This window comes from Corapipo altera, unplaced genomic scaffold (genome assembly GCF_003945725.1).
Source record: "Corapipo altera isolate COAL_440 unplaced genomic scaffold, ASM394572v1 58, whole genome shotgun sequence".
In the NCBI taxonomy this organism is placed as follows: Eukaryota; Metazoa; Chordata; class Aves; order Passeriformes; family Pipridae; genus Corapipo; species Corapipo altera.
The window spans coordinates 2,704,087-2,724,113 of record NW_020884898.1 but is presented as its reverse complement, the minus strand read 5'-3'; the positions used below and the strand labels follow the sequence as shown (position 1 = coordinate 2,724,113).

At 38.7% G+C, this 20,027-nt stretch overlaps 1 protein-coding gene across 1 annotated transcript; it reads right to left on the bottom strand.

Moving 5' to 3' along the window:
* Positions 1–1,385: 1,385 nt before the first annotated feature.
* On the bottom strand, positions 1,386–11,654 carry CUNH3orf85 (chromosome unknown C3orf85 homolog). Its single transcript, XM_027648755.1, has 4 exons — positions 11,523–11,654; positions 4,226–4,374; positions 3,923–4,008; positions 1,386–2,127 (listed from the first exon to the last, which is right to left on the bottom strand). Exons 1-4 carry the CDS (start codon positions 11,569–11,571, stop codon positions 2,049–2,051), a joined length of 363 nt encoding a protein of 120 aa, XP_027504556.1. The 5' UTR covers positions 11,572–11,654; the 3' UTR covers positions 1,386–2,048.
* Between the last annotated feature and the right edge of the window lie 8,373 nt (positions 11,655–20,027).

Genomic DNA, 20,027 nt, shown 5'->3' with positions numbered 1-20,027 from the left:
TCTAAGTACAACAGAACTGTCAAATTGCATCCCCTGGCTTTGTCTGATGGGGTTTTTTTGCAAAGCCAGCCTTATGCAAGACTGTCCTCGTGGCAATAGGCAGTGGTTATTCCAATTTTATGGCTCTGACAACCCTAAAATGGCTCATAAAGGTTGGGCAGTTACCTCACTAGCTAATAGCAGATGATAGCTGATAGCACTTCATTTTACCTTCCACCTCATTATGGACTTTGTCATCCACACTCCAGGGATGTCTGCTATCTGTCTGCAAAGCAGCTCCTGAACTAATCCCCGTTTTGGTTTAACTTACCATGCAGGCATGAAAACTGCAGCTAATTCGCAAACAGGTCACAAACCCCTGTCTTGGCAGCAACATCAATCAGAGAGGCAGGGCAGAAAACAGCAACACTTCAGGAATGGGTGCAAAAGTGGCTTGGGCATCACTGCCTGCAGAGCCGCAATATCCCCGGGACTAGCAAGGTGCACAGCTGGAGCAGGTGCATCTTTTGAGTTTTACTGGATATCCATTAAATAAAAGGGGATGCTTATCCTTACAGTCCTGCATTTTGCTATAAATTGTAGAGTTTCAGTAACTCTGTCATGCTTGCACTGTTACTGAGGAAAATATTGGAAGGTTTGGGATCTGGAACACTAGCTTATCCAAGGTTGAGCAGCACAGGGAAGGGGGACAGAAGAGACAGGCCATGACTGTGTTTAACTAGTGAGGTCTTTAAGTCTATACATCACTTGTCACCCCTTATCTTTGAATGAACTGTTCGTAATTAGGTAGTGTGACTGAAGATGTAAAATCCTGCATGGCAAATACTAAACTTGCACCTCATATATCTCTTTCAAGGGTTTAATGAATTTTCAGCTTCAGCTAATGAATAATGGCAATTTCAAGCCCATTGTCCTATGCAGGGAGATTAATAATGGCCTAAGGAGCCTAGGCCTAGGAGTACGGTAGAGATTGCCAAAAAACCAGAATGTGTGTTTCTTTTTAGAAGATCCAACATTAACTTCAAATTTTTTCCAGTCACTATACAGTGCATATTTGCAAAGAACACTGAAATCACAATATGCAGAATCTTCTCTTAGGGGGTAAAAGGTAAGCAAAAATTGCCTTCCTTCACCTACCCTGTTATTATAAGGTTACCATACACCTTGTTTTACCTAACAGGTCCTCCTTGTTTATGGAGAAATTTTGACCAGGGTGGAAAAAGCTTTTAGTTGTTACCAAGATATTAATAACACACAAAAGAAATATGGCAGCCCAATCCTTTATTCAAAGATGTTCTTAAATAAGGTACAATAATTAATAGGAGCCAGGAAAGTTCCAAACTCAAGAACTTGGCAGAAAGAACATTTGCCATCACCATTTTTTCTAGAAAAGGAGTAGTGAATGTTTCCATGAATTCCTAACTCCAAGGAGTAAGAAAAAAAACAGCTCACAGTAGTAGCTGTGGATTCAGCTGGTTTGGGAATTCAAGACCAAGTACAGAGGTTTAAATAAGGAAAGCAGAGCATGGACATGAATGGATGTATACTACACTTCCTACTATTAATTTGACCCCAGTACTTGAAAAAACAGAAATGCACCTGAAGTACAGAACTGTAAATGAAGCACACGTGCTCTACATCTCTTACCCACCCAAAATGACTGATTTTCATTTCTTACTTGCCTCTCAGAAATGTAGCTAAAGGAAATACTGAGAAATAAATATGTGGTTTTCAGTCACAGAAGCAGGAATGTACATTTCAGAACAATTGTTTAGTCAAAAAAAAATGTTTTACCTGAAAACACTGTATTTTTTTAAACTCAATCTGCTAAAAGTTCATTATTGTTTTTGTTAGACTTCTTATTCAATTTACCATGAGTTAGATCTTAGTTCTACTTATGAATATAAAATATGTAGTATTTATGCAGATAATTAGTGTATTAATTTTGGGTTTAGACAGTTGGGTGAGATAAAATCGTCTTATCAAATACATAACGGTAAATACATAACATGCCATATCCTAACATGACCAAATACAAGACGTAGGATTTAATAGCTTGTCCTTGTCTGTTGGTGGAGGTGAGTCCCAGACTGTTGTAGCAGGTCCACATAAGATGGGATGTTGTCACTAGAAAAGATGGAATAAATTGCTTTTAGGAAAAAAAAATCACAAAATTAATTTAAAGATCCTATCAACAGCTGCACTCTTCAGATTTGTATGCTTTTGCAAATGTTTTCTTCTGGAAGTACAGAACCAGATTCCTGCATATGGTCTATAGGCTTGCCATCTCAGAATTATCACTAATCAGGAACAATAAGGTTAAAAAGAATTGTTCTACTTTATCCGTAATGTTTTTTGTAACTTCCAGCTTGATGTCTTTGCTGCTATATGCCTTCATAAAAACTCTGGATGCCAATTTCTGTCACAATAGCACTGGAAAATTTATTTCAGTCTGGGAGTTAACTAGGCTTGCTTTGAAATCATAAACGTGGTTTGGTGGGAGTGCCTGTGAATGTGTTTCTGTAAACTGGCTTTAATCCTGTCATACGACCATCATTAGGATTATCATTCTGGAGGCATAACTCATCTTGGAGTATGCCTGGCAGCTGCTGTGATCACAGCCTTCAGACACATGTATCCAACAACTAATAATTATACACAATTAGGTGTTTTCTATCTGAATAATTTTTCTGATGGAAAAGACGGTGGGGTTTTTTCCAGAAAACTAAGTAAAGTGTCTTCAGGTAATTTCGGATCTTTCATAAGGCAGAAGTGAGTGCTGCTATCCAAGAAAGCTGCCACCCATGTCAGTATTAGAAATGATAAGAGAATAATCTGGTGCTTCCTTCCAGTTGCCCAAGGTTTAGCAGGAGGGTAGGGAAATCATGGCTTTTAGCTATTCTTTCCTACTTTCACTCCTCAGAGTGAATGAAACTGGTGTCACCTTTTAGGCAGAACAGTCCTGTAAAGCTCAGTCTGAGACTCTCCAAATCAAATTCTTATCTTATTTAAAAAAAAAAAAATCTTTTCAAAAGCCACATTTCAAAAAGAAACTCACTTTCAAAAAGAATGTTATTTTTAAGTCAATTAAATTTAAACCATATTCAATTCAAAGTGTTTTATGATAAGTTTACTTATTTTCCCATTGGTGGTTTCAGTCAGTGATCAGATTGCTGTCTGAACAAGTATTTTAAGCACTGAAACTGTGTGAGTTTAGTTGTACCCACTCTTGTCCATTTCAAGGGACTGCAGTATCTTCATATGAAAAGTGTTCTACGGGAATAATGTGTGTATTCTACCTCACGCTTGTCCAGCTGAATCATCTAGTAATTGTTCCTTAAATCTGACAAAATTTTGTCCCAAAAATGTGTACAGTTTTAGCACAGTCCTAAACAATTTTTCTGTGACAGTTTGAGACACTTCATTTCGTGTACTCTTGTGCAGATCTATAAATACTGCTTTTACCAACTGCTATGTCTAGTTCTCTTTTTGTTCTGCCGAGGTTTTATTCTACACTGAATACAGTTTTGTTACTGGAATAGATGAGAGTTTTTATCTTTTATTTTTCTTCTCAGGAATTGCTTTCTGTCTTTTTTTAAATCAACTATATTGAGGCAGTTTAGCTTCTGTGGACTTTTAAAAGGATATATATTCTTTAAGCTTTTACTGAGTTCTCCAAAGCATAGTTAAAAAAGAACCTGTCACAATAAAAATGACTGCATTTAAATAACTATTAAACTTGGACAGTAAAAACAAATCTTCTTTAATTTTTCAGGACACCTCTTATAATTGGGTCTTTTAATGTGTTGTTATGACACCATAAACCAATTGCCAGCACTGTTATATGGGTCAGTTTTACTTACTTAGGTACACACATGCACTCCAAGCCTATGAAATGCTCTGTTGAGAAACCCCATCGTACTTGGATATCAAAGGATTGAAGGCAAGAGGGTTCAAGTCCATGTAGTACCGTGTTGTGTCTCTCAAAGCTGCCCATGATTCCCTAATCTGAAGTAGATAAAAACAGGAAAGAATATTCTCAGCTTCGATACTCAATAAACGCAGTGTGTGATTAGTGAGCAGACAGGAGTTACAGACAACCTTCCCTGTGTTGATAAATCAGACAAATTTCCTCTTTTGCCCCAAAGAATTTATCTGACATGTTGAGTCCACGCCTGTACTTTCTTTTTTTTAATAGATGCTGAAAGATGATGGAGGAAAATACCTGTTCAGCCACAGTGTATGCCCATGAATTCTGGCTGCTGCTTGGTTCCCAGGAGCTCTGAGAATATGGTATGTGTCGTTTAAGTCGTATGAATTGATTTGCTGATTCTTCTGTCAGAAAAGGTGCTCCAAGGACACCTGAAACAGAAGCTGAGAAATATTTGTAATATTATAAAAATATTTTAGAATATGCACTTCAAAAAACATGCTTATATCCAAGGTACATGGGTTTGGACCTGTAGTTTATTTAATAGAAATCAAAGATGGTCTCAGAAGGAAACTTCTTTTTTTTAGGCCTGAAGTTACCAAAACAGGTGCTCTAAATCATTATTTTGCTGTTGAATCCAAAGGAAATAAAGTTACAGTCTAACTAAGACGTTAATTGATTTTTAAGACAAGATTTTGTGACAAAAAATCCTCTTAGACTGGAATTGCAATAGTCTCAGGTATGCTGAGAAGCCTAAAGTTTTTTAAAAGAACTCTAAACCTACCTATGAATTTAACTACAGTTTCTAAACCTGCTGGCTTATATATAATATTTATTCTTATTAGTATCAGCATAGAAATTGCATACATGGAAATTACTTTATAAACAGAAGGTATTGCAATTCTAATGTTGTTATTGCATTGCTTCAGATACCTTCTGAGATCACCACAGATGCAGAAGTACTTCTTGCAGATCTTCCTGAAATAACCATTCTGCCCAAGAAAAAGGTTTGAATTCCTTGTCAGCTTCATATGAAAGGCCCTGGTACAAGAAAAATCTTTTTTTTTTATTCTTGTGTGTTTGAGACGTAACTTAATTTGGGGCTAAACTGGTTCAAAATAGCATATCAATTCAAATCATTTTTTAATTAACCATGCTTAAGTTGGAGCTCGATACCTCAGCCAAGCTGAGACCTGTCTGTAAACAGCTCTGCTCCAATTTAGTGAAGTTTTAAATGGACACCTGGAGGTGACCTGCACATAGTTGATACAATGGGCCAAGAACTTACACTCCTGTCTATTAGGTCTTACTATAGCAGCTCAGCAGGGCAAGCTATCACCTCACTCACAGCTCTCTAATGACCTTATTTCTGAATTTCTAGGGGGAAAATCTAACTGAGGATGTCAAATGTCTACTTTCCTGTGCAGTGATCAGCTGAATCCAGTTCACTTGTAATTATTGCTGGCTTTCCTGATCACCCACAATATCACTGCTCATTAGTTTTTTAAATAGAAGAAAATGTATGCTGAATGCATAAAGGTAGAAGATATGTGAGCTAGAGAGTTTGCTGTTCTCTTTCCCTTTGTTTGTTGTCAATGCCAAAATTGCTATAAAAGAAGACAGGGAAAAGCTTGATTATGCAGTAATGAACAAAAACCAAAAAAAGGAAAGGAATATGCTTGTCATCTTCACTCTTAACAGACATCAAATAGTACTTTAGAAAATTTACTTAGCAAGCAATGAGAGTCCCAGTAGTTCCTTCCTACTTCGGTCTCCTCATATTCCAAGTTACTATAATCATAAACTGGAGGTAGAAGTTTTAGGTTAAGAAGTTTTCAAGGAATACCATGTTCAAAAATGTTACCAACTCCATGGAAAAAAGTAAGTTCAGACATTTGGTGTGAAGACTCATGTGTGAACTGCTCTCTCCCTTAGGGAACAGAGGAATAGCTATTTCTGTACTTCAGAAAACAAGATTTTGGCCTGGGGAAGAAGAAAATATATTTCATGCATATGTCTATTAAGCTGCTATACTTCTATTCCAGAGCTGCACAAGAGAAAACTAAGCCTGTGCCAATTTCAATATTTCTCTGGCAATTTACTATTTTCCAATAGAAAAATCTATGATCTGTTAACTTCTCTTTAGTGAATTGTGACTTTGGGATTTTTTTTTTAATATTAAATATTTTGTAAGCTCATTATTGCATTTCTGGACTGAGATAACTGAACTGGGATCAGAAATTGGCTCAGTAACAGGCTTCTACTTTTGTTTAAATGTCTATATAGTTAGTAAGGGCCATTAAACATTAAATTTTATCACCAGTGTGTGCTCTGGCCTTCCAGATTTAAAGTAAACTGGAAAAAAAAAAAAAAGAACCTTAAGCAGCTCTTCTTCTTCTGTTTTCTTCATTGCCAGCATCTTCAAAAAATGAGCTTGTAATTTCACTGATGGGACAGTGAGGTGTTGTCTTCACTACTGTGCTGCAGAGCTCTGTATCTTAAGGGTATTATTATCTTTCAATTTTAATAGTCTGCTCTGGCTGCACCTGTATCCAGTGAGAAATGCCATTCCCAACTATGCTGAGTATTCCCTTTGATTAAAGTGTGCTTGCCTGCTCTGAGGAGAGGCAGGTGTGTCAGCTCTGCTCTTGGTTTCTCTTGTCACTGTTGACACCCAGTCCTTGTGTTCCTCTAGTGGCAGTCTCATCTCCTTTCACCTCTCGCATTTAGCACCTGTGAGCAGTCCCCAGCTGCTGGGGTACTCCAAAGATGCATAAGTACCAGAAGAAATGAGGTAAGTGCCTTTATATTCAGCTAATCCTTCAGGCTTAGCTCATTCTCTCTTCATCTTACTGTAAAACTCATTATAAGACTCTGAACAGGGCAAAATTCATTCACCTACAGAAAAACTCTAGTGAGACCATTTATAGTGAAACCAGAAATAGCCCTGCTGGTCTTTCCCTCTGGCTGCATGGACAAACAGGGTTGCACATTTGCTTGTGTTCTGGCAGAGCTCTAATGCAGACCTGGGGGCATCAGATCAGATGTCCCCATCTGAGTAGCCCCTCTGAATACAGTGTATAGTCTTCATCAAATAACCTATGTCTTGTTTAAGTTCCTTGGACTGGGTGTAATTTTTCCCCAGCTTTTGAACATCTTAGTAAAATATTGTGGAGAGTTTGTTGCTCGGGTCGGTGTTTTATAAACACAGACTATTCAAGAAGGATTGCAGCTCTCTGTCTTGTAGAAGATTAGCACACAAACAAGGAGAATGGAATCTCAGAGCATCTGGATGTGAGACTAGAGGGAGTTAGGAGCAGGTGGGTAATGTTAATGAAATGGCTCACAGTGCATGAAGTTGAACCCCAAAAAGATGAAGAATTTCAAATTGTTCTGAAACAGTTAACTCACTGTGAAAAGCAATCAGACATATTGTAAGTTAATGTTTTTATTCAATACCATTTTCCCTCTTTTCTCTTAGATAAATATGTTATTTGAAAAGCACATTTAGGGGTAAATGGCCCAGTGGGAAAACAGGAGAAAGGTGTGTGGAGGGTGAACTATTGCAGAGGTTGTATCAGCTGTTACCAGTTAGAATGTTTCCTTTTATCATCTCTTGAAGATTCATTCAGTGTTCTCATATGAAAAGCAAATTATAGAAAAATTGGCTGGTTTTAGCAAGCAGATGCTTAGCTCATGTAATTATTGCCTTCAGCAGATAGTTTTGTCTGTCCTGCACACCTAAAGAGATTGTCCAGAGGGAAAACTATTAGTAATCATTTCTGCTACAGTGCCTTCTGAGTATCTAATTTTGGATTACTGTGATCTGAGACTAAACTTGAGAGAAGGGAGATGGTGGGAGAACCTTGGCATCTTTGTCAAAAGAAGAAAATGTTTATTTAGCATTGACCATAAAAACTGATTATGAAAAGCAAAACTGATTATGAAAAGGTATACTTGGAATGTCAAAATAGAAAAATATTACAGTAGAGCAAGCAAACTGTACTTAAGATATAAAATCAACCTGGATAGATCTTAAATCATTGTGCATTAAAATCTCTTCATACTAGACTCAAATGGAAGTATAACTGTCTTGTGCAAGGATAGGTTTCTAGAAAGCAAGATATTTAGCTGGATGCAAACAGAAAATCTTCACAGGAAGACACCCATTTCTATTAGCTGGATGTACAATGATCTACTTCATCACACGGTCAAAAAGGTGAATATGAGATTAAATTTTGACACATTTTCCTGCTTAGGGGCCTATTTAATTGATATACCTTTTCTTTTTTAAAAGCTAAGCTGCATGAGCCCTTGTGTGCTTAGCAGTCTGGGGAGAACAGGTAAGCCACTATTTACACATCTAATGGTGAAGTTAAATGATAGGACAATCCTTTAAACTTGCTTTAGTATAGGATATACTTTTGCTTCTCCTCCCCACCCGAGAAACTTTTTTATCTAGCAGTATTTTATAAGTGGTGAGAAGCAATCTCAAGGCTTAGGACCAAAATTTACCACTAGTGTGCATCTACCACAGGGAAAAGAGGTTTATCTCTGATTTGCTGTGATATTTAAAAAAAAAGTGACAATTACTTAGCAGCACTTTAGTTATTCTCTGTGCACATTGTTATATAAACTGAGACTATTTGCTCCTCTCTGGTTTCTGAAGACTATTGCAAGTTTCTGACAACCTGAAAATCTATTGCTGAAGTTAATATCAATGGAATTTAAATGTCAAAAGTTTGCAATTGTTCTGGTTCCTATTCTTTTAGTCTCATAACTCTTCTTGTTATTGGCTTAGGTGACTGCTCAAAATGTCAGCCCATGGGGCTAAGGCTGCCAGTCTTATCAGCACTTTAGGACAGAGCTTGGACAGAGACTAAACTTGGACAGAGCTAAACTTCAACCTTGCTGAGGTGGCAGGAGCTGACGTGTTGGGAACTTTGAAAAAGTAAATCAAATGCTGCAGTTCAGGTGTGTTTCTTAAGGTAAGCAATGGGACAAAATGGACCACCCCCCCCCCCTTCATTCTTCAGCTATCTAGCTTTCTAAATTTAAATTCACGAAGTCAGACCACAGAACTTGGGATGAGGACTCAGAATACCACAGCACAACAGCTCAAGTGCTGAAAAACAGGTGTGGAATTAGCTGGTTTTCTCCTCACTCAAGTATTTCTCCAGGTTATGTGGCACTTCATGGAAATTGAGATGTGATTCTCTGTCAGCACTTTGCATATATAGCTGGATTGCAGAAGAGATAGACTTTTGGATTCTGCAGGCCACATCTGGCCCAGGCACCACCTTGTTTTCAGTAGAAAAGTGCATTACATTAAAGTCTAACACCTGCATATTGCTTTTTCAAATGTTAAAAAAGAAATGTGTGTATGTACGTTGGCTTTGTACCCCACAGTTAACACGCCTTAAAATAGAATTAAATCAGTCAGATTTGCTAATATCTACTGATTTAAAGTCACTGATTTTTAAGAACTTCAAATCATCCAGTGTTTGAAATTTTGGTCTCATCTGTTTATTTTCAAAGCTTGAGGTAAAGTAGTTTTTATTCTTTGACAACTGTAATTTTACATCACAGGACACAAGAGCTCTATGGTTCAAGAGATGAGAGCTCAGTCATTTAACAGTCGTTAGAGATACAGCATCAGCCTCATTCCCTCAGCAGCAAAGGCAGACAAGTTACAGACTTTTAAAGCAGAATTAACCATTGAACATAGTTCTGGTGTGATGCCAGGGGTCAGGAAAGTTGTCACATATGGGTAAATAGCAAGGTAATTTGGCAAAAATCCTAGATATTCCTAAGGAAGGAATTATTTTCACTGCAGCAAAATATATTAGAAAAAGCATTGATCTACTCAGTGGGTCCTGTTGAAATTTCCTTTCTAAACCCATATGTGGCTATCAGTTTAACCTTGAATGAATGGGCAAGACACCCCCATCAGACATCCAAGAGACTTTAGTTATTATCCCAGTGCCAAGAGATCACCCTCGTACTCCATCCCTGGCTGCTGCACTCTGCAGAGGCTAAAGGAAAAGGTCCAGAAAGCCTATTTCCAGAGATGTGACTGTGTTTTACTATGAGGAGTGATTTATAAAAGCTGAGTTGAAGGGATGATGAAGAGTCAGATTCTTACTGTTGCCAAAAGGATTCACAATTAATGAAAAACTGAACTGTTTGTGATCAATGAAACTTTTGAGAGTTCATTAAAAATCAGTAATAAGTAATTCTTCCTACCTTTTGAAGAATAGGAACCTGGCAAAGAGGGAAAACAAGACTACTTTAATCTGCCTTATGTCTCTTGTCTTTCCTAACAAAGTCTTTCAAAAGGAAGGGCAGCAAGCTGCTGCACTCCCAGCGTAGCTTCAGGTGACACTGCGTCATGATGGAAAGGAGGTGAAGTTCAAGATAGATAAGTACCCAGGAATGGTCCAAGTTCAGGTGCACGGAAGATCAGGAAGCACAAATAACGGGAAAAGAAGGTTTCTAGGTTAGCTCTATCTTGCAGGAGAGAGAAAGTCCCTTTCCAACTCCTTACCTTCCTACAGAGTTTCACTGCAGCCAAAACTCAGGGTCGTGTGACAAGGAAACTAATTCGGCCCAAAACAGCGATTACACCTGGCTGTGGTCCCAATTCAGAAAATACCTTTTTCATTAATTCATGATTAATCATTGGCTAATTCTGTCTCCCTCATTTTGCCTTAGCTGTTCACATCATTTATTTACTGCATGTGTATTAAAGCACTTAGATCTAAGAAATGCTTTTAATGCATGCATGTGGATGGGTCATCTTTCTATGATGCAGGCAATCACCTGAGAAGTCAAGTCACTGCTTTATTTGTTCTAATTTAGTGAGAAATAATGCACTTGCAGCATGTGCATCTGCATCTGCATCTGCATGTGCACTTGCTGCATCTTGCAGCATGTGCATCACTGATCATTGACTGTACCAGTGTGCTCTGCTTTGGGAAGAGCATGTGACAGCCCTGCCTCATCCATTTTCCCTCTGGTTCCAGTTTTATAGGTTGAGTCTTGATTGTAGGTGCCCTGGTTACAGGGTACTGTGAAGGATCATTGATCAGACAGCCCGAGTGCTTTAAAAAAAATAGTGTCCTTAAGCCATTCAAATCAGGCATCCCAGAAATCACTTACAACATAGATCATTTTGGGTCCTTATAAATGCATGAGAAATTCTTTCATGTAAACAGTAAATGTTGAGATCGGAATAATATTTAGGGAAGATTCCATAGAAACAGCATTAAGCTCTTTTTACAATTTTAACAGTTCAGGAAATCATCCTGTAAAAATGCCTTTCAGTCAGAAATGCATCCTCGCTCCTTATACATGAGGATTGAGCGGTAAAAGGCTCAAAAGTAGTCACGAAGAGCAGAATCAAACTGTATTTCACAGAATTTGCCATGCAATCTTGTGCTCACCCACTCTCCCATATGTCCCTGCTGCAGTGATTTCCAGTTAATTCTCTTCCATCACTGCTGTTCTGGTTGTGACACAGGGGTTTTTGCCAGCTGACTATTTAACAAGCCAGAAGGGAATGACATGAGACAGGATGCCAGGCACTTACCTGTAAACAGCAGAGCAGACACCAAAATTTGAAACATTTTCAGAGACATGGCAAATTATTCAGAAAGGGTTTCCTTTGTAAAGTGAAGACAGTGACACAGTTTTATACTTTGTTATCTTTAGGTTTATAAATCATTCACCAAATACGTGTAAACCATTGGTGCAGGCAGAGGGCAGGGTACAGTGCTTAGCTCAGATTTGTCCTATATACCTCTGTTTGTACACTTTGGACTTTGCAAGCTGAGCCTCTAATGAGCCATAATGGCTCATTATTGTGTGGATGCATTTACTTCTCCATAAGTTTTATGATGCAAAGTAGCCCATTGGGCTTGTTCTATGAGCGCTGACTAGGCGAGCCTCAGTGTATCAAGTCTTCTGCATGATTATTTCCCCTCATCCTGGTGATAGGCACAAGCAGTTTATAGTTTGGTGTGAATATGAATGGCATTTGAATCCACCTTCTCTGAGAGCAGTGCCAGTTTTTAGCTGTATAGTGCTTGGGTCGAGGAAATAAACCTATGACAAAATTGACTGAAAAAGCACTAAGGCAGAAGGAAAGAGGGAGTTGGATTTCTGTCCTGAACAAGGCAGGGTTTCTTGTTGCCTTCTGCTGGTTCAGGACTCTGTAATGTGGGACACTATGAGTTCATGCTCTCTTACCTTTCCCACCTCTCCAGATAACTTTTGTCTTATATACAACTCACTTGTTGGCAGCAGTCGTTGTACTGCAGACCAGTTTATCTTCATAAGCTCACCTACACTGATGATAACAGACCAAAGAAAAGCTGAGCTTTATTGCACTTTGACGTGAGTGATCATCACAGGCATGCGTGTACCCAAAGGGCCTTACATAAGGAAATTAGACTCTGTTGACGTTACAGGTCAGGGACCAGACTCCACGCTGATGGGCAGTAGTACTTCATTCTTACCTTTACAGTGAGAACTGTCCTGTCCAGACAGTGGATGGAGTAAAGGTTTGTTGGGAAGCAAAGGAGCATTTAATTATGTAGTTACAAAGTCTTATAGCTTTTTGTTATTACATATGGGTGGCCAGGAGGGGAGACCATTGAACAGCAGGTCTAACAGTGTAATCCTTAATCTTAATGTAGGTCACATCACCACTTTAGTATTATTTTAGCATTGTTCTAAAAAAAAAAATTAATCCATCCACCCCGGGTGGCGAAGTACCCATGGAGGCAGGTGCTCCGAATTCTGGTGCCATGTTAACAACAAATATTAATTATCCAAACCAATGATCAGTTTTCTCAGCTCTGAGCTTCTAAATTAAATTTTAGATGTCAGCATTTTTGTGGACTAGCACAAAAGGTGTAAGGACTGGGATATTTGCCAATAGGTGACACAGATGGCTATGGCAGACAAGCTCTCAAAACTTGTAGATCCCCCAGAAATAAGTTCCAGGAAATCATACAAGTTATCCTTACATCTCACACACTTTGTGGGCCATCTTCTTCAGCCTCTTACACACTTCTCTCCTACACGGACCCGCCTTTCTATTGCAGTTTCCCTCCCACAGGGAGGTTTTTCCTCACAGTTCCTGGTATAATGACTGGAAGAACATGTTGGTATGTCATCTTATTTTTATTGCAGCTATGCTGCCGTTAATGTGAAGCCTGCTTATAGAGAGCAGTGCTAGGGATATGTCATAGGTAGAGAGACAATAGCAACCAGTAAGACTTCACTGCTACCTGGAAGCAGATCACAGGGAGTTATGCTGGACTGACAACACAGACCCAAGTCACCTACTTCTCCTCATTCATCTTAAGAAGCAAGCAAAAGAGATAAGAAAGTTTTTTCAGGAGCAGGATTTGAAAAAAATGGTAAAACAGCTAAAGGCGACAGATCCCAACTGATCCTGAGTAAACTAAGTTCAGGCTCCCAGAACATAAAAACAACCTTGCTTTTGCCATTCCTAAATGAAACTTGCCACGTGCTGGAGAATACGACTTGTCTATATCCCTTACTGATGAAACCTGGACTCTGTTATAGGAAAAGTCCTCACAGAGAGGCACAGAATATCTTCAGGTGGGGTCACAAAACATGATGGGGATGTTGCAATGCCTGGACTTAGACTCTGAGTTCACAACACTCTACCCTTCTGTAGAGTGGGACAGCAGTCAGTCAGTTTAGATTACGATACAAGATCTTTGAAGAAGCTAAATTGCAGACAGCATGTCCCCTTGGACGTATAGATCCATGACATCTGAACACTCCTCCTGGTTTTCTGTGTTTCATCCCTTATCCTGTCATGTTTGCTTCTTTGTCTGATTTAGGCCTTACTCCTGGCCTCTAATCTTTCTTGTCTAGGCTGCCCAACTCTGTGTTCTTCCCTTAAGACTTGTCTTGCCTCTTGTTCTGTGCACTTGAGTTTTACATAAAATGATGCTGTGCCCATAAAACACAACGTTTTTAGACTGAAGAATTTATAGGTCTCTTATGAGGAGAGTGGCTTCCCAGTGTCATTTCCCTTTCCTCCTTTCATATGTGTCCTGCTTCCCATATACACATGGTGTACAGCCCTGAGGTTCATTCCTTCCCTGCCTCCTACCCCACCCTTGCTATTGCTGAGTCTCATTTCTACTCAGAATAGTCAGTGTTTTTCCTGAAGCCCTATAATGTATGTGTAGTTTGGGAGTTGCATATGCCCCACTGGCTCACATACAAAAATTTTTAGAAGACAGATGATTTCTGAGCTGTTTTCTGAGGCCATTATATAGAAAATCTGGATATCACTAAAAACCCACAAAAAGCATGATTTTTTTCACTGAATGTAGAATTTTAGCTGTTAAACACTAACAGATATGCAGGCTGCAATTTTTTGGAAGATTCAGAGCTTGGCCCAATGGCTCAAATTTTTATATGGAGTATAATTGTATCATTTCCATATGATGCCCTGCCTCTCTTGTGAAAATTCTATTCCCTACTTTAAAGCACGGAAGGCTTAGTCAAAAGAGGTTGTCATCAGAATATTCAGTGCAAGTTAAACTTCGCACCACACATCCTTGTCTCACCTGGAGAAATAGCTGAGATATTGGTTAAATTGGTTCAAAAAAATATCGGTTTGATGCAGACACCTGAGATAGTAAAAATAATTTAAAATTAAAAAAAAACTCAGACCAAATTATAAAAGTTTAACTGAGTTATAGGCAAGTGAAAATAAGATTATCTGAAGAGACATTTCAGGCAATCTACAAGGGTACCAGCCTTATCAATAAGGTGTAAGGTAGACTTCAAACAGCAGAACTTTAAGTTAGGGAAAATCAGAACATTTTTCCTTTTACGTTTCTTAATCCTACATGGTAAATCATCATTGTAAGGGAAAGATCTGTGTTCTTGCCCTGCTAGTATCAATTACTTTTCTTTCAGGAAAAATATTAAAATCCCAAACTGTAGCTCATTATAGCTGAAACAGTTACAGCAAGAAAAACAAGAAAAGAGGTTGGATTCATCTTAAAAAAACATCCTGAGGAAGATGATGTTGACTGGCTATACAATGAGGCCTCTGTCTTCTTGAATTATTTTTTATTGTATTTTTCACTAGTGCAGGAGTTGTAAAATATCTAAGAGGGGAGCTGAACATCCCTAAGATTGCTTGTTGCTTCAAGTTGATTGAAATCTGATAGCATATAAAGTTATTGGGAAGGAGAAAGCTGGTAGGAAATCTTATATGTAGCCTGGGTTTGGGAACAAAACGATAGATAAAGTTGAACAATTTGGGCTGAAAAATCCGCATTCTTTTTCTTCCTTGACGCCAGCTTCACACCTGCACAGTGAAACCTAATTCTTTTAGTCAAATTTCACCATCTAAGTATAATGTTAATCCCTAAGATTTTGTAAACCACTATGTAACTGTTGAAAAATGTAATCTTCTTCTGGTGTATTTAATATCAAATTCCTCATCTGTTTCAGCTTGTCTAACTTTTGCCAGTTTTGTTTATTTATCTCTAAGGAATCTTTAAGTATACCAGTGTTTAACTTTGGTTTTTGAGTATCTGAAAATACCTGTTGTGTTGCTATGATATCTTTTTGGAATAGAGATGAGAAAAATGCAAGGTAATATTTAAAAGGAACATGAAACACACGGAGAATGTGAAAAAGCTCTCACAAAACAAAGGAAGCATGCAAGAAATTGTACATGGGGGACAATGTACAAGAACTCAAAGCAGAATGTGTATTAGCAGCATAGAAAGACCACAAGCTTCTAATACCTAGTCTTGTTGTTATGTTTGGTGTTCCCTTCCTGGTGTAGTCTAATTAAACTGAGCCAGAAGGCTGTGCAAAGGCAGACTTCATCAAATTAAGTGAAGCAGACCTCTTCCAGGAGCACAGCATAAGACATGTTGTACTGGGTTAAACTGAGAACCTGACATCCTCTGCCTGACTTAGGCCAGCAGCAGAGGACTAGGGAGGGGGAGAAGAAAACAGTGGCCATTGCTGTTGCCACCAGCACACCTTCTGTACAACCAGCACGTTGTGGCTAAGGACTTGAAGTGAGGGCCAGTAGCTTAGTGTTCAGTATTTCTTGATGGATTCTCAATACCTTAGTTTTGTAACCACATTTAAACTAGGTGCAGTATTGAACCCTGCACCTGACGATTATTTGAGTAACATTTCTTCTGTTACTTTTGTCTCATGGGAAGAGCCTGGATACGTAATTCTGCATCACGTTTCTTTTCTGGTGGAAAGGTAGGAAGGCTAAAGTTGGACTGTTTGCAGTGTGGATGCTGCTGCAGTTCACTGGAAAAGACGATCCTTGGCAGGAGTTCTGAGAAAGTACTGGGGAACTTTCAGCATTTTGGGTCAGTCAGTGATTCCAGTTACTGTTTTCTATATTCTGCCCTGCTGCTTCTGAGCAGTGCAAGTCTTGGAAGATACTTGCCATTATCTTGGCACTAAAGGCATGTATCCACACACAACCTTGGGGCAGCACTCTGGTTCTAGCCACAAGCAGTGCTACCACAACTCTGGTTCCAGTCGCAGGATGCCTCTCCAGAGTTGTCACTGTAGACTTACCTGCCTTTACAAAATTTCCCCCCTTATGAAAATTCACTATCTCCTATTTTTCCAAAGGGATGGTATAAAGGCAGTTTGTATAAATCTACGTACAGTGGAATTGAGCTAAGACTTACAGGGAGGTCTAATGTGAGCAAGTTAGCAGATCTTTTATTGACCATTACTTCAAATACCTGTCATGTCTTGAAGTAAGCCTACTGGCATATGGTGAAGTATTTAGCACAGCAGGACTGTGCACTTTACACCTTCTGACTTGGAAGTGTGCTTTTTTTCAGCTTTTTATTCCAACGAGCCACAGCTCTTGATAAGCCCATGTCTGCCTGTGATGAATAGAACCACCAGTCCCATCCTGCTGCTCTTGTGCACAAGCACTTCAGTTCTTTTTACCTTTATGGCTCCCAAGGGCAAGAGTAACTCTCTCTTCATGGTGGGAGAAGGCATGAATGCTTTACCTCAACATGTTTTCCCAGAATTACACTGTCTAAAACTCTTATCTTTCAACAACAGGTACTCCTAATTTTGCCAATTCCAGGAGCAGGTGAACTTGTGCCCTGGCATTTGCACAGCATGGCTGTGTCTCAGGCAGAGTCTCTATGCTGGTTTGCACTCCCTCTGTCTGGGTTTCTGGGGTGTAGATGGTAGTCAGCATGTTTGTTCCTTCCATGCCTCCAACCATTTCATCGAGTCCCCTACAAGCATCATCCACAGGCTCAAACCTTGTAGTCCTTTACTGAACATGTGTCGAGTGACCACCACAACTAATGACTGTGGTTTCCTTCCCTTTATCACTACAAAGTTGAAGAAAGTATTCCAAAATTCATACAAGTGGCCTAAAAAGTTAGATAATTAGTGCTTTAAATCGTTATCTAGTTCACAAAGTCATGACCTTCATACATGACTGCAATGTCTAAGAAATACATTTCCTGTTGCCAGGATTGTAATAACAACTTCTAACGCCCTTTGCAAAATATTTACTACTGTATGAACAATGGTTTTCTACAATTTCAGCAACTTCCTTATTTTTTACAATATGCCTGACTTGGTGCCTATTCAGTGCCTTATTTTCATGGGATAATGGGTGTCTTCAATGCATAGTGAAGCTAGAGGAGCAACAAGCCCCTGGATTGCCTAGATTTTTTTGAACCACTGAACTCAAGTACAGATCCCAAGGTGTAACTAAGTGACCTGCTCAGTCACCCTCACTGATAACTTGGACACTGGCCTTGTTCTCAGTTCACTTGAATGCAGCTGCCCCAGTGTAACAATAAAATATAGTGACATCAGACTGCACAAGAAGGTGGAGCAGCATGCAAAATCTCTGGCTGTCAGTGCTTTATCTTCTGAGTGCTTACTTCTTATTCTGTAGAAGATTATACAGTCTGGGTGCCTTTTTTTTTATTTAAACTTCGGGTTTCTACTTTAAAACCTCTCATGATAGCATGACCTGCAGTTCTTGAGGTGGCAGCCAGAAATTGTCACAGCATTCCAGAGAGGTTGCTGCTGTCTGATCTTGCTGTAGTATAGATATTAGCTGGCAGCTCTTGGTGCCATTCTAATCCATCACTCCTGATCCACAATAGAGCAACTCTGACTTGCAAAGACACATACCATGATCCTCTTGATGTAGCATAAGGCCACATCCAGAATCTTCTGTATGTTTTTCTTGCCTTTTTGCCAGCAGTGATGTAGGAACTGTGGTAATTTCAACTTGAAACAATTTTAAATACAAAATTCTTTAAGATCCCTCCCTCTTCCCAAAATTAATATATATTGCTTTTCCTATACAGATTTGGAATGGTGTTTATGAAGTTGGGATGATCTAGGCAGAGCAGGACCTGATGATTCTGCTTCCTCTAACATGATCCCTTGGAGGCAGGGTGTGGGGATACCATTTCTCAGCTAAAACAATAAAGCTGTTGGGAGTGTCTTGTGCTGTCACTCCCTTTTTACTTACATAGTGTAGCAATTTCTAACAGCTATAAACAAACAAATGTTTTAGCTTGTTGTAGAGTCAATTTTTATTACTTCTTCTTAGAAGCTAAATAACATAAAGCCAAAAGATTTGACTTTGATGTATAGGGCTGAGCATCAAACCGTAGCCTGTATTCTCATAGTCCTGTCACACAACTGGGAAAATTAGTGTCCCGATGAGAAACATGAAAAATTGTATAGCTAGAGCAATATGAGAAGCATTTAAGTGCTGTCACAGACTGCAGTGGGAATTAACTGCTATTGGTATGACTTATGCCACAGGTGTATTTAACACAGTCAAGTTAAATCCTTGTTCTGTGAAGTCCATCTGTTAATCTGGTTTCGATCCTCCTATCACCTGCTGCTGCTGAATGTGGGATGTGCACTTGGAAGATAAGACCTGGGTTTAAATCTCATTATACTGGTAAAACAGGAATAGATTCACTAGGAATGGAGTTTTACAACTGTGAAACCTGATTAGATCACTCTAATTACAACAACACAAGTCTGCATAGCACCAGCTCTTCATAGATCACTCTGTCACACTATCACAAAGGGGTAGGGGTGTAGTACTAAATTCAAAAATATGTACAGGAGCCTTACAACAAAGTAGAGAACAGCCCTGATAATTGTGTTGCACTTAAAGTGTTGTAAATGAATGTACAGAGTACAGTACATAGTTTGAGGAAGGGGATTAGATGACTTGGTCAGCATTTTGCTGTTTAGAAATCCTTAACAGAACCTTTCACAATCATGTGTTTGAATCACCAGACAAAGCGGCTTTAACTTGATTCTGTGTGTCTAAAACTGAGGATACTAATTTATTTATTTTAGCTCTAGTCATTACTTCCTTTTCAGTGACTGCAGAGATGTTCAATAATGCCTAGAATTACTATGTTTTTAAGGATGAAATACTTTTCATTTTTGTGGAATCTCCAGTGACCGTCTGAGTGAGGAAGATAACGACCATCATCTAGTCGATAAAAGCTTTAACAAAATCAGCCAAGTTTTACTAAAGTGGTACAGGAAATGGTAAATGACACGTGATCTGAATGAAGTAATGCACTTCAAATGTTTTGGGTTTCAGCTTTTTAAATTTTTTTATTTTATTTTTCATTGTTTGCTAATGAGAAAAAGTATCTTATTTGGCCAAAACATACATGATTGTGTTTCCCTTGCTATTTCAACAATGACTGATGTCTGTGACTACTCCATCTCAAGAAAATACTGGAGACGTTCACTGTATCTCATAGGAAAACAGATCTTGGAAAAGTGACTGCTGTAATGTTATTATGATTTATCTGATTGATTGAAATTACAGTAATTATCAGCACTAAATCTGGGAAGCTATAACCTTTGTTGACATGATGGAGACATAGAATGAAGTCTATGAGCCTCATGTTGAATTCTGTGTTCCTGTTTATTGTGTATGTGTAGGAAATTAAAATTTCTCTTTCATGTTAATTAATGTACCATGTTATCTAGACTAGATTCAACACTTTCA